We start from the raw sequence: 13,119 nt of genomic DNA on the forward strand, positions 1-13,119 counted from the left end.
CGCTTTCAATCGCAGTTTGAAAAAAAAACATTTTCTAATTTATTCCCAGAAACTTTAAAGAAATTTAAATTTATTTTTGTAACTGTTTTGATAGATGAAAAGCGATCTTCTGGTTGTGTCCACGTAAATAAAGTACATAATGAGCTTACTGTTCGAAATAATATTTGACTCTTTCAAAAGTTTCAATAATGGCGCAGAGCTTTATAACTTTTTGCTAAAATTGTATACATTGTGTATACAATACACAAACAAAAGTTGTTTTTTTTTTAAAAAATTTTATCAGCGTTATTATGATGTTGTGGTTAATGTTCAAAAATTGATTATCATCATTCTCGAGGTCTTATAAAAATACAGAAATAATTTCTTAATTTTTTGCTAATTTTTTGTTTTCAGGTTTGAGATAAATTGTTAATCATTTCCCTAGTGAGCACCCGAAATTCTTATAGAGTGACACTCAACAAACCAATAATTTATGCGAGAAAGAAGTTTTGGTTGAATTTAAGTGGGTTTGTTTATGTGTCCAGGTATCTGACAGAGCACATGTGTCAAGCGAGAGAGAAGGGTAAGAACAGAGAGGAGAGGGAAAGACTACTGAGGGAGGCTCTTAGACACCCTGTCGTGGCTACCACATCTGTCGTATCCCTTGTCACAGGTGCGCTAACGGGGGCAGGTGTGGGCACAGGAGGTGGAGGAGTTGCTGGATCAGGAGATTTGGTTCCAGTGGCTTCCAGTGGAACTGCCAGTGGTGCTAATGCTATTGGTGTCGGAGCGACAGGTAAAATGAGTTGTCTTTTGAGTGGTTTTGCAAAACTTTAAATAGCCACGAAGCGATAGGTGGCGTGTATTTGTCTCATTGTGGTTTTTATGCAATTCAAAAAATTTGAATGGTATTGGGGGCGCTGTTTTTCATGACTCGAAGAGGAATAGTGGAGCGTTTTAAGCCATTTTGTCAAGTGTTTTCATTTTTGAAATTTGGATTGGAGTGGCAAACATGTGGCGGGCTTATTTTTTCAAATTTAACAAAAATTGAGAAACTGTCTAATTTTTTTATTTTAAATTTCCCAACTTCTTCACATTTACCAGTTTTTTTAAATTATTATGAGGACATTTTTACTTTTCTGTATTTGTTTCAAATCAGGGAATGCCATTTTTGTTATGCTCAATTGGTGACTACTGATTATTCTGATAAAAAAATTGTGCCAAAATCTCTTGGGTTTGCACTTTATTTTCGTTTTCTCAGAATTTTTGTTTTCTCAAGTGCCATGAATCTGTTCAAGATATTAAATGCAGTCGGAATATACTCCCCGTAAAACTCTTTTAAAAACAAAAAGATTACAATACTTTTGGAAAATAAAAAAAGTTACTACCTGCTTTTTCACCAACATAGGGACGTCCCTTAATCATCTGGAATCTTCATGAGTCTAAGGACAAAAAATTGTTCTGGGACCAAAAGTTTTCCTCTACCAAAATGCAAAACTCGTTTGTTAGATTAGCGATACTAGATTGGAATGAACTACCAAGTGAAATTAAAATCAAACAAGACAAAAAAAGTTTCCCCAGGCATTTTAGAACTTTTTTCTGCTCAGCTTACAAAATGAACCTTTTTTGTGGATGGTTAATTGTTCAACATAGCGTGACTTTAAATTTCGAAAAATGAATTAGAACTACTGTTTACTGGTTGGGTTGACATTAGAAACTTAATTAATTAAATTTTTATTTTTGAGATATGCGAAATGATTTGAATTAACTCAAGTTTTCTGTTGTAATATGTAAGTAATAAATCAAATGAAATAATTACACTGCCGGACTAACATCAATTGTATACTCGTTGACATGGCTCGGAATTCAGTGTTTTTTTCTTTCTCTGTCAAAGAAAGCACTGCCTTGTTCTAATTTCGAACGCTGACTTGGGCATGGTATTTTGGTTGGTGAAGATTAGTTATGCGGCCTTTTTGCTTGATTGAATTCTATTAATTGCTCTCAAACGAAGTTTGTAGCAATTATATTAGTCCTGTCGGTCTTTTTTTTATGCGATTTTTCGCTTGACCAATTTTTCGTCTGACGCTTTTGACTTTTCGTCCTCAAAAACGGGATAAACAGGGAGCGCCCAGCGGGCATTAAGTGCTCTTAGAGCCTTTCAGATCTGTTTCAGCTCAAACTGTTTTGGAGACTTATACTTATGGTGTGAAGGGCGGTTCAGAGGTTGAGACACCTCCCCCCCCCCCTTGTTGACCCCCCACCCCCACTATTGGCTCCACCCACCCCCCCACCGCGCTTTTGCCCCCCCCCAACCCAGTGCTGCCCCCATCAGCCCCCGGTGCACCCCCCCCCCCCCCCGTGGCTAGCTACTGACCAAGCCAACCGGTCGTTTGAGAGCAATTCGCCCGACGTTAGTCGGTTATGTTTTCATCTTGTTTTTGTTCAAGAATTTTTGGATTGCTTCTCAACTTATGTATTCTCACCTTTTGTGTTTTATTCGTCCTTTTGGAAATTGTTTCCTGTAAAATTCTCTACTATCTTATCTATGGGACGTCCTATTTTTTTGGTTTTTGCCTGGTATTTATTAATAGTTTCCGCCAGCTTCTCAAGGGCTATTATTTATGCGCTCTCCTTTTTTAATTCCTTATACTTTTTTTTTCGTTTTACAATAAGTCACGATTTTCACGTTTGACTCGTGACTTACGTCACTCACTGTATCAACTGATGGAACTTAAATTCTTTCACGCATACGTAATGTAACGAGTTACGTAATGTAATGAATACGGCCAATGTCGAAAGAGCAAAATCAAAGGAAATGGGATAAACCGATAGAGCCCGGTCATTAGGTCATTGTGGATTAGGCTATTGAAGTCCGTTAGAGCGATTGCTAGCTAACATTAGTTTGAAGCTTAATGCATTTCAGTTTAATAGTTGAATTAAGTATAATTTTAGAGTCCAACTGAAACTGCACATCAAATTAGAAAGTTTTTTGTTTCTAAGAAAAAATATTCAGTGAATTTCTATCGCTTCTTTTTTTCTTTTTCCGTTTCAATACCTATATGCGTCGGCTCTGTCTGTTCTTTAGTTTGTCTTTGGATGCGCCGTCTCATTAAGAACAGATGACATCAGAGGTTTTTAAAGACAGTTTGAGGGATATCACTTTTTGCCACAGCTTAGTTTAGACTGTAGACAATTTTGAAAAAATATGTTTTGTAAGTTGGGAAGTTTTTTTAAAAAAATAAGTAGGTTATTAATAGGGGTCGTTGGTTGGGGTCAATTTGTTCAGGTTTTGCTTTGAGTCAGTTCTGCAGTGGGACGACTGTTTTTTCTTTTTGAATACGTTTGCTCTCAAATGAAGTTTGTAGCAATTATATTAGTCCTGTCGTTGTTTTTTGCGATTTTTCGCCCTACCGATTTTTCGCCTGACTCATTTGACTTTTCGTCCTCAAAAACGAAATAAACAGTTAGCGCCCAGTGGGCATTAATTGCTCTTAGAGCTTTTCAGCTCTGTATCAGCTCAAACGGTTTTGGAGACTTATGCTTATGGTGTGAAGGGCGGTTCTTAGAGGTTGAAGACCCCTCCACTGTTCCCACCCCGCTCCCCACTATTGCCCCCACTGCGCTGTTACCCGCACCCCGCTGTTGTCCCCCCATCAGCCCTCGGTTAACCCCCGCCCGCGTTTCGAGCTACTGACAAATAACCCCTCGCTGAAAACACGCAAATATATACTATTTTGCATTTTGTTTCAAGCTTTCTAACTTTTTTTTGACATTTGTGTGGTTTTTATCAGCCCTAGGTATCAAGAAGTCTCCTCTAAGTTTTAAAGAAATGTTACTGCATAGTTTCTAGTGTTAATGGAATGGTTTCAACATTTAAACATCACAAATTTTAGCATTTCGAAAAAACATGCAAGTTTTTTTTTGACAATTAATTTTCCTTATTCAGGTTTTTCCAGACCCAGGGGCCAGAAAACATCCGAAGGGGTTCGATAATAAGTTACTAACAAATTTTTAATGGCCATTGATTAGTTCAACTTTTTAATGTCACAACTTTGGGCAATTTTTTGATAAAACTTGCTCGATTCTTTGGGTTCTGTCAGCCTCAAGAGCCAAGGAACCTCCTCTAGGGTTTTGAAGTAGGTTACTGTATAATTTTTAGATATAATGGAATGTCTTGCAAGATTTTTACATCACGAATTTTAGCATTTTTTTGACAATTTTTGCCATTTTTTTAAATTTTTTTTTGACATTTAGTCATTCAGATTTTTTGATCCTCGAGGGTTAGAAAACCTCTGTTAGGTTTTGATAATAAGTTAATGGAAAAAGTTTTTTTGGTCATGGAATAATTTTCAACTTTTTAATATCACAAGTTTTTGCAACTTTTTTATATTTAAATTGCAATTTTTTCAATTTTCTGGAAGTTTTTTTGTCAATATTTAGGTTTCTCTAGCCTCAAGAGCCAGGGAACTTCCTAAAGGGTTTAATAATATGTTACTGTATAGTTTATAGATGTAATGGAATGTTATTCAAAACTTTAATATCACAAATTTAAGCAATTTTTTCATGTTTTTGATTTTTTTGCGGCATCAAGGGCCCTGGGACCTCCTCCAAGGTTTGATAATAAGTTGCAGCAAAGTTTCTAGAGTCAATGAAATGTTGATCAATATTTTTTTATGACTCGAGTTTTAGTAATTTTTGGATAAAATTTAAAAATTTCAAATTTTTGGAAAATTTTTTTATCATGTTCCAAGTGTATGGATCTTTTTGAGCCAGTGAAACTATTTCAGGCTTGAAACAGACATACTTGATAGCCTACTGAGACAATGAGATGGTTCTAAAGATATTGTTATCTTGAATTTTAGCAAGATTTTTTTTAACATTAGCAATTGTTTTCAAAATTTTTCAGTATTTTTGTCCTTTTCTGAGTTTAACGACCATTACTGGCCAAAGAAATTTTTCAAATCTCGGGAGATGGGTTACTTGACAAAACTTTCGAGACAAAAAATAGTTTTTGACTTTTTTTACTGCGAAGTTGAAAACTTTTTTAATTTTGCTTTTTTCAGTTTTTTCTAAATGATTTATTTACTAACCAGGCTAGAAAACTAGAAGTTGCATAGTCGAATCCTAATGGAAACTTTTCCTATCTCTCCTTCTCTCTCTGTCGGTTAGGATTTCTTTCCTTCTCTTTCTCGTTCACGTTTTATCTCTCTCTCTCTCTCTATGTCTCTCTCTTTGTTGATGCCGTATTCCAGCTGCTGTTATGTGGCGTAATGTCATCATCTCTGATCCTCATTAACAATGAGTTATAGTAGAAATGTTTTTTATCATAAATGACTCAACAGGAACTTTTTGGGAAATCATTGTTAATTGCTCTCAAAAGCAATTGTAGCAAATATATTAATCCTATTTGTCTTTTCAATTTTTCGCTTGGCCGATTTTTCGTCTGACCCATTTGACTTTCGTCTTCAGAACTGGGATAAAGAGATAGCGCCCAGTTTGCTTTAGGTTCCCCTGGAGCCGTTCAGCCCACTAGCATTCAAGTATGCGATTAACAGAATCTGTTTTGGAGACTTCTGGTGCGAAGGGCGGTTCTTAGAAAGTGATCCCACACCCCACCCACCCACCGCCTCCACATCAGTCCCCCAATCCACTTTTGCACCCCTTCTGCGGTGCACCCCCGCTGCGCTCACCTTCCCCCCTTCAATTAATCTATAGCTAGCCTCACCAAACCGTGGCTAGCTACCGAAGAAGCCAACCGCTCGCCGTTCATTTGAGAGCAAGTTGCTCGACGTTAGTCGGTTATTTTATTAGTCCTTTTGTATGCGATTTTCTATTCTTTACTTTTTCTGGTCGATGAAGAGTCAAATTGGAGTAGTTATTTTAATCAAGCTGGATTAGTTAAGGGAGCAAAAAACGAGTAGTTTCAAGACCTGAAACTTTTTCAAACTGGTTTTGAAGTGGAGCGAGAAAAAGTCTTTGAATAAAATGTCTGTTTTTGAGAGAGAATTTTTTGTCACTTGAGACAATTGTTTTCTGCCTGCTCTCGATTTTTTGCACGAAGGCTTTTCAACAGGTGATTAGTTGCAGTTATTTACGTCCCTCCGATGGAAATTAATCGTTTTTAAGTTGCGAGTCAATTTTTTTTCACGAGACGCAATCATTTTTCTCTTTTTTTTTGCACAAATGCTTTTCAAAAAAGGTGATACATGTGTTCTAATAATGAGTAGTTGCAGTGGTTTGTGCCCCCTCGATTTGAGTGATCTGTTGTAAGTTTTTGTCTGTTTTAGTTCAATCATTCGTTCCCAATAGTGCAGTTCCCTTAGTTCAATCGTTCGTTCTCATAAGTGATAGATTTCATAGGCTTCCTATTGAGTCATATTCCAATCTAACACTATCGAACGGTTTTATTGGCTTCTTTTCAAAAAGATATGCGCAATTTTTCCCTATGTGATTCTTTTATCTTCATTGTTCCTTCACTTTGAATTTTTAATCACCGGTCGTATTGGCTCTATAATGAGTCATTAATTTGTAAATCATCTTTTATATCTAACGGCTTCAACGTATTTGAAACGACTTGCTTACAAAATGAGTGATTTGGATTTGCGCTTTTCTAGCTGTTTTTGTTGTTCTGTCGCTTATTCTAACTGATGAAGTCTCATATCTTTTTATAAGAAACAATTGAATTTTAATTTTTCAATGATTAAAGTTTATTTAAAAGTTTTTTTTTGCTTTAACACTATTTGTTTTTCAAAAGTGTTAGTGTTCTTTTATTGTTGCCTGCAACTTTTTACGTGGTTCCTGTATTTTTTTAAATATATGTTGATGTATGCGTTTTCATTTCCAATGATGGATAGTTTGCGACGTTATAAGAACTCGATTTTTTGCTAAATGACTACTTATGTTGTATTTTTTTTGTCTCGGGGTGGTTCTCTACCAATTTTTTGTTTTCTCTCTCGAGTCCCACTGTGAAGTTTTTACCGATATATTTACTGGAACTGATAACTTTGAGACCATTTTTAAAGAAAATTGGAGAAATACAATGTTCTGAGGTTTTGTTTATTTTTGTGTATCTATGGATATGTGCTTTCTTCATGGTCAAAAGCGGTTCTCCTTTTGGGGGTGATAGTTAGATCTTTACTATGTTTAATGCTTTGAACAGTTATTCAGGACTTGTCCTGCCATTTTAAAGTTCGTCTTTATTTTTGGACCATTTGAAATCAAAGATTTGCCAAGAAATCAAAGAGCAGTTTAGTATTGAATATGCAAGTTAAGTTCGGTGTGTATATGTATGTGACGTCATTTGCTACTCATTTTACTAATGATATGGATCTTTTCCGTTTGTGCCCCCCCCCCCCCCCAAGCTTAGTGGGTGCATATTATTTGCACCCCCCGGCGGACGCACGTGCCATATTTTTACTTAATGATTAATGATTTACTGTGTAAGGACTGGTACTCTGAAACTGGGGGTGCATAACGTACTGGGGGGGGGGGGGGGCACAAACGGAAAAGATCCAATGAGTTTTTAGCACAATTCTGTGATTAATCATTCCACGATAAATTAATTGACTTTCTTCTCTCAGCCAAATGTTTCAGTTAGGCCAATAATTGTGTTGTCCGAAACTTTTCTCCAGAGCTTTTTCAATTGTTCTTTTTTTATTAATGCTTTGACTATTTATGTGGACAAAGGAGAGAGAATTTGTATGTTTGCTGTTTTCCGTTAAAAAATTTTCATAATTTTGTTCTGGTCCGGGGTTGGGGTGAACATCGCCACATTTTAATTGTTTTAATAGTTTCAGAGGATTATAAGAGTACAGAAGTCGTCTATGTTTCAGATAGACGACTTCTGTGCTCTTTTATTAATTCAAAATTGAGAATGTGTAAACTGTAATTGAAATTGAAAAGTGATCATCAGAATTGGATTATTATCTCTTCGAATGAGATTGGTGTTTGATTTTTGATTTGAAAATAGGAGTTTCCCATTTTGGGTGGGGGTGTTGCATTATACCCCCCCCCCTCCAACTTAGTGGTCAGATAACCTATAGCCCCCCAATCAAAATGGGGGGAAGCTTTAATGGGAAAGACCCGTTAAAATGATATTATTTTATTATTTTTTGGGTAGCTCCTTTTTTGTCCAAGTAGTCTTTTTTTAAGCGTCTCAACACTCTTTCGCGGCTATTGTCCGGGGAATCTGGGTGATGTTTTAGAAATCATCATGAAATTATTCTGTTGAACAGAAAGTTGTGACCATTTAATTCCTATTTATACGTATGACAACGAACAGCCAAATGTGAATTATCATTACAATTGAAATCTTCAGTTGGTACTATATGATTTGGTTAATATAAATTGGCATGTAAGAAATTAACCTTTTAGCTAGTGTCGTAAATATAAATGTAGTGAATGAAAATAAAATGTGGAATTGCTCACATGCGACCAGTTTAGAACTGTAAGATGAGTTTCATAAGATAGGTTTGAAGACGCCAGTCTTTGAGTCTCTGATGTAAAGTTCTCCGTTTTATGTTATATTGTGCTTTGATGTGTACAGTTTTTATCTTCTAAAGTGCGGTTTGATTTGTGTTTTTTTTTGTTTGAGCGATCCTGGACTCAAATTTGAGGAAATTTTTGTTCTCAATTGAACCATTACAGGAGAGCAGGGCATAGTTTGTTCACCGAAACGACGGAATAGATCCATAATCTATTGCAACACGCAAAATGTGTTTAGCAGGAGGTAGTTTCGATCTACCGACCTCTGGGTTATGGGCACGCTTCCGCTGCGCCATCCTGCTCGACACTCTATTGCTTTGAATCAAATGAATGCGTTCCCGTGTTTGGCGAAAAACCTAAGTTCAAATATGACCAAAAGTTCAAATTAGATAACAAAAAAACACGTTCAAACCACTAGTCCAGTTTAGATAGCACAAAAGGAGAGCCGACGATAAAAACACAGAATTTAGCACTAAGAAAGTTGCACGCAGGATGGCGCAGCGGAAGCTAGTAGTAGATAAAATGGGGACTCAGTGCACACATAACTTTCCTCAAAATAAGGACATTCATCATAATAAAACCACAACTTTGAGGAAGTTGCTTTGATTTATCTGATATGTCATATGTAGGCCATGAATGAGATCTAGAGATGGGGATCTTTTCCGTTTGTGCCCCCCCCCCCCCAGTACGTTATGCTCCCCCCAGTTACAGAGCACGTGTCATTACATAGTAAACCATTTTGTAAAAATATTGCACGTGCATCTGGGGGTTGCAAATAATATGCACCCACTAAGCTGGGGGGGGGGGCACAAACGGAAAAGATCCAGAGATGGTTATGAATCAGCTGCTGCTTGGGGTTCTTTTTTATGTCGCATATTTACCAAGAAGGAAAACCAGTTTCAAAATTTTAATGTTATTCCGAGTAGTTCTTTTGAAATGACCGGGGCTGTAAACTTTATTAGTAATATCAAAGATGTCTTGGCTCTTTTCAGCAATAGCCACCCTTTGGTACCTATTAGAGAATCACCCCCCTTCTGTGCTATATTTTACCACAATATTACTTGGCGTACAGTTTAGATAGCCGAATATCAGTTTAAGCGCAGTTACGGACCGCTGGTCACGGCCATGCCTCTCATGCACGGTGACATGAAATCTGGAAAACTCCCGTCGGTTATCGCGGCGACGCGTGCCCACCGACCCGCCAGTGGGAATTTTTTTCGCTTTCTATTCCAATTCTGCTAATCAAAATAGCATGGCGTATCTTCTATATAATAATTCAACGTCTACATAGAGCCACTGAACACAACCTTTAAGCACCTATCTTAACATGTTCTAATGACCCTTATATATGGATTTCTGCGAAGACGACTGACAACAGTCAGGTTTTAATCTGGGCCTGGGGTTGAGGAGAGGATGCGCAATGGGTTGAGCCAAGGACCAAGTGAGGCGCTTAGTTTTTTGGGTTTTAACCTCGAGCCCGTTTGCACATTAACCTCGAGCCCGTTTTTACGTACTCTAATTCCCTCCTTTTTCACACTTTTCAGCGCGCCATGTCTTTCCTCCTGTCACTATTTTCTATTTTTTGAATGCTATCGAACAAAGTTTGAAGCAATTTTTACTACAATGATCTGAACTTTTTTTACGTACACAGTTTTTACGCACACAATTTTTAGTTGATCGTTTTTGCTCTTCTGTTCCTTAACATTCTTTTGGTCTTAGAGCTCCTGCTTTACGGTTTTTAGCGACTGGAAACATGAGAGAATGCATTTTTATAGCTCTCGAACAATTTTTGTCTGTTCAAGATCTTTGCTTGACCATTTTGTTGGATCAAAACATTCTTTTGATTTCACTTCTTGAGCTTTCTTCATGCTTGACTTCTTGATTTTTGCATTGAAAAATTGAATGTTGCGCAAAAACCTGTTTCTCTGATTTAGTTTACATCGCCTGATTTCCTCTGCCCTTTTAACATCGGTTCACACTGTAATTTTTTTTTGCTCTAGAGCAGAATGCAATTTCTTTTCGATGAATGCAATTTCTTCTCGATGAATTGAAAATGCACTTTTTTATTGCTCCCAATCGAGTCTTTTCCGTGGAGAATTTTTGCTTGACCGTTTTTTTTTCTAGCTCGATCAAAACATTCTTTCGATTTAACTTCTCGAGTTTTTTATGCTTGACCTCATGGTTTTTGCATTGCTAAATTGAATCTGTTGTGCGAAAATCTTTTCCTCTGGATTATTTTACCGCACCTGATTTCCTCTGCGCCTTTAGAGTTAATTGGCCGAGGTTTTGTATTTTCTCATCGGTGCTCACTGTCAGCTTAACTTTTTTTTGCTCTAGGGCAGTATGCAATTTCTTTTCGATGAAATGAATCGTTTTCCTGGAGTATATGCGATGAATGTTTTTCTGGAGTATATATGTTCAACATAGTGTGCGCATACGTGGAAAGTTATTAGTCGTCTCTGATTTGTTAGTAAATCCATCGCTTAAATTCTATTGATGGCCCCCTTTTCGCAAAAGTGGACAATTGTTGAAAAGATCCGCTGTCTTTTTTACAGTGAAGTCAATTAAGTTCATCTTATCCGACATCTTTATCAACTCATGTTGCAATATGAGTTTTTGTTCAGAGCTTTAAGTACTTAGTTGAACACCATGATTGAAATTAATCTCACTGGAAATTCGGAATCGGGATGTTCTGCAAACCCAAAAGTTCCCGGAAGGAAAAGTTTGAATGTACCTATTCTGTTTCGACCCCCTAGCTTAGTGGACATAAAACTTTTACGCCCCTAGTTCAATTGATATATTTTTACATAGTAACGTGCTATGTAGAAATGCATTATTTGTATTTGGGGGCATAATAAAACAATAGGGGGGGGGGGGGGTAAAACAGAATAGATCCGCTTGAACTGGCGAGTTTTTTCATTTGTGTTTCAGAGTTGTTCAACTTCCACTGTTTCCCCTGTGCCTTCCCACACCCTGTGGACTCTCAAGTGATGGTGTATGGGGTGGACGTGAATGGAATCAGACTGTTCAAGAGTGCAATGGCACCTGCCAGGATCCCCTTCTTCACTGACAAGAAATCAGCTCAACTGGCTGTGGAGAAATACAGAAAGGTTCAATAATTTTGTTCAGTAGCAGTTGCCTCTTACCGTCCACAAAGTTATGCGTATATAGCAGCTCTATCAGTAAGGGTTAAGTGATTCTGCTTGGAGTCACTGAGAACTTCTGGCGTTTATCGAGAACCGCGAAGCGGTTCGAGATATTAAGTCAGAATTTCGAAGTGACTTCTGCAGAGTCACTTAACCATGCTTAAAACACGAAACCCACACGTTTTGAAATGACAAAAGTCAACGAAATTCAACTTCTATCTAAGTAGCGACTTCTGGCATTTTGACTTCTGGCACTGCAGACTTTCGGCATTTTAAAATGTGCACGTGAGTGTTTTAAGTAAAGAAAAAGATAGCATATAGTATTTGTGTATATACTATGTACTATCTCCTTCTTTGCTGCTGGAGCTACCATATACACATTACTCCCCAGGTGGGTTGGACTTCCTCAGCTTCGTACGCCCCCTAGGCACATGTGCCATGTTTTTTACTCAGTAACGTGGTATATAGCAACATATTTTGTAATTGCGGGCATGAAAAACACGGGGGATGGGGGTGAAACAGAATAGATCCGACAATAATATGGAAGTTTCTGTAATCATACGAGATCATTGTATCATTTATATAGTCATTAAATGTCATATGCGACTCGTACAACATCGTATCTGACTCTAAATATTTCCTATAACCAGAAAAAGGATCGCATAAACAAATAGTTTACATCTCGAGAGTGACAAAACAAGTTTTATAAAGATATTTGATTCGTGCTATAGTAGTATTGACGAAGTTTTACCAATTATAATGACCAATACTTTTTAATTACGCTCAAACGAAATTCTTGGAAATTGTCTGGGTCCGGTTCCTTTTTATGCGAATTTCTGCTGGATTGAATTTAGTTCGATCAATGTCCCCAAAAAGGGGATAAACTGGTGCAGTTGAATAGCAGTGCAGTTACGCTTTTTCGTCAAGTGCTCTCCGAATATTTTTGTTCAGTGTTTTAGTTGCTATATGTTTTTCTGGATAAAAATTTTGTTATTGTTTTAAAACTTTTCTTAAGCTGGCGCGATAGAAGCTGAACTAGACAATTTTTGTGGATATGATAAATAGATGCTATCTGTAGTATGGATTTCTGTTTGGCTTCGAATATTCGATGCAAACTTACAGGGATCTGCTGCTATTTTAAGTGAAATTTTCTAAATAAAAAGCTCATTTACTATCACTCTACCACAATCAGGTGCCTGGTTGTTCGGAACCCTATTACAGCGCCAAGGCTACATTTGTCGCCGAAAGAGTTTCGTGCAGTTCTTCAAATATCGACTGGATTTCTTATTGTATGAGGACGAGAGAATATCCATTTTGTAGATCTTGGACTCAAGATATAATGCGTGATAATGCCAGTGCTGGGCTAATATGATCGCACTTTATCGTATGCGAGACAGAATTGTCAGCTTGCAGAACATTTTAATCCCCGTCAACCGCAGAACCTACGACATATTTGTGCCTATATGAGGTTCAGCCAGCAGAATTTGATTTTACTTTCACTTATTTTTGC

At 37.2% G+C, this 13,119-nt stretch overlaps 1 protein-coding gene across 1 annotated transcript in view; it reads left to right on the forward strand.

The window, feature by feature from the left end:
- Window positions 1-13,119, forward strand: part of LOC142342541 (phosphatidylinositol 3-kinase catalytic subunit type 3-like) — a 156,984-nt gene that overhangs the window by 74,827 nt on the left and 69,038 nt on the right. The window contains exons 14-15 of the mRNA XM_075393898.1: window positions 525-775; window positions 11,395-11,573. Of these exons, the coding sequence (XP_075250013.1) occupies window positions 525-775; window positions 11,395-11,573 (430 nt within the window). The remainder of the gene's footprint in view (window positions 1-524; window positions 776-11,394; window positions 11,574-13,119) is intronic.

Source organism: Convolutriloba macropyga, chromosome 7, assembly GCF_964194025.1.
Source record: "Convolutriloba macropyga chromosome 7, txConMacr16.3, whole genome shotgun sequence".
Lineage (NCBI taxonomy): Eukaryota > Metazoa > Xenacoelomorpha > Acoela > Convolutidae > Convolutriloba > Convolutriloba macropyga.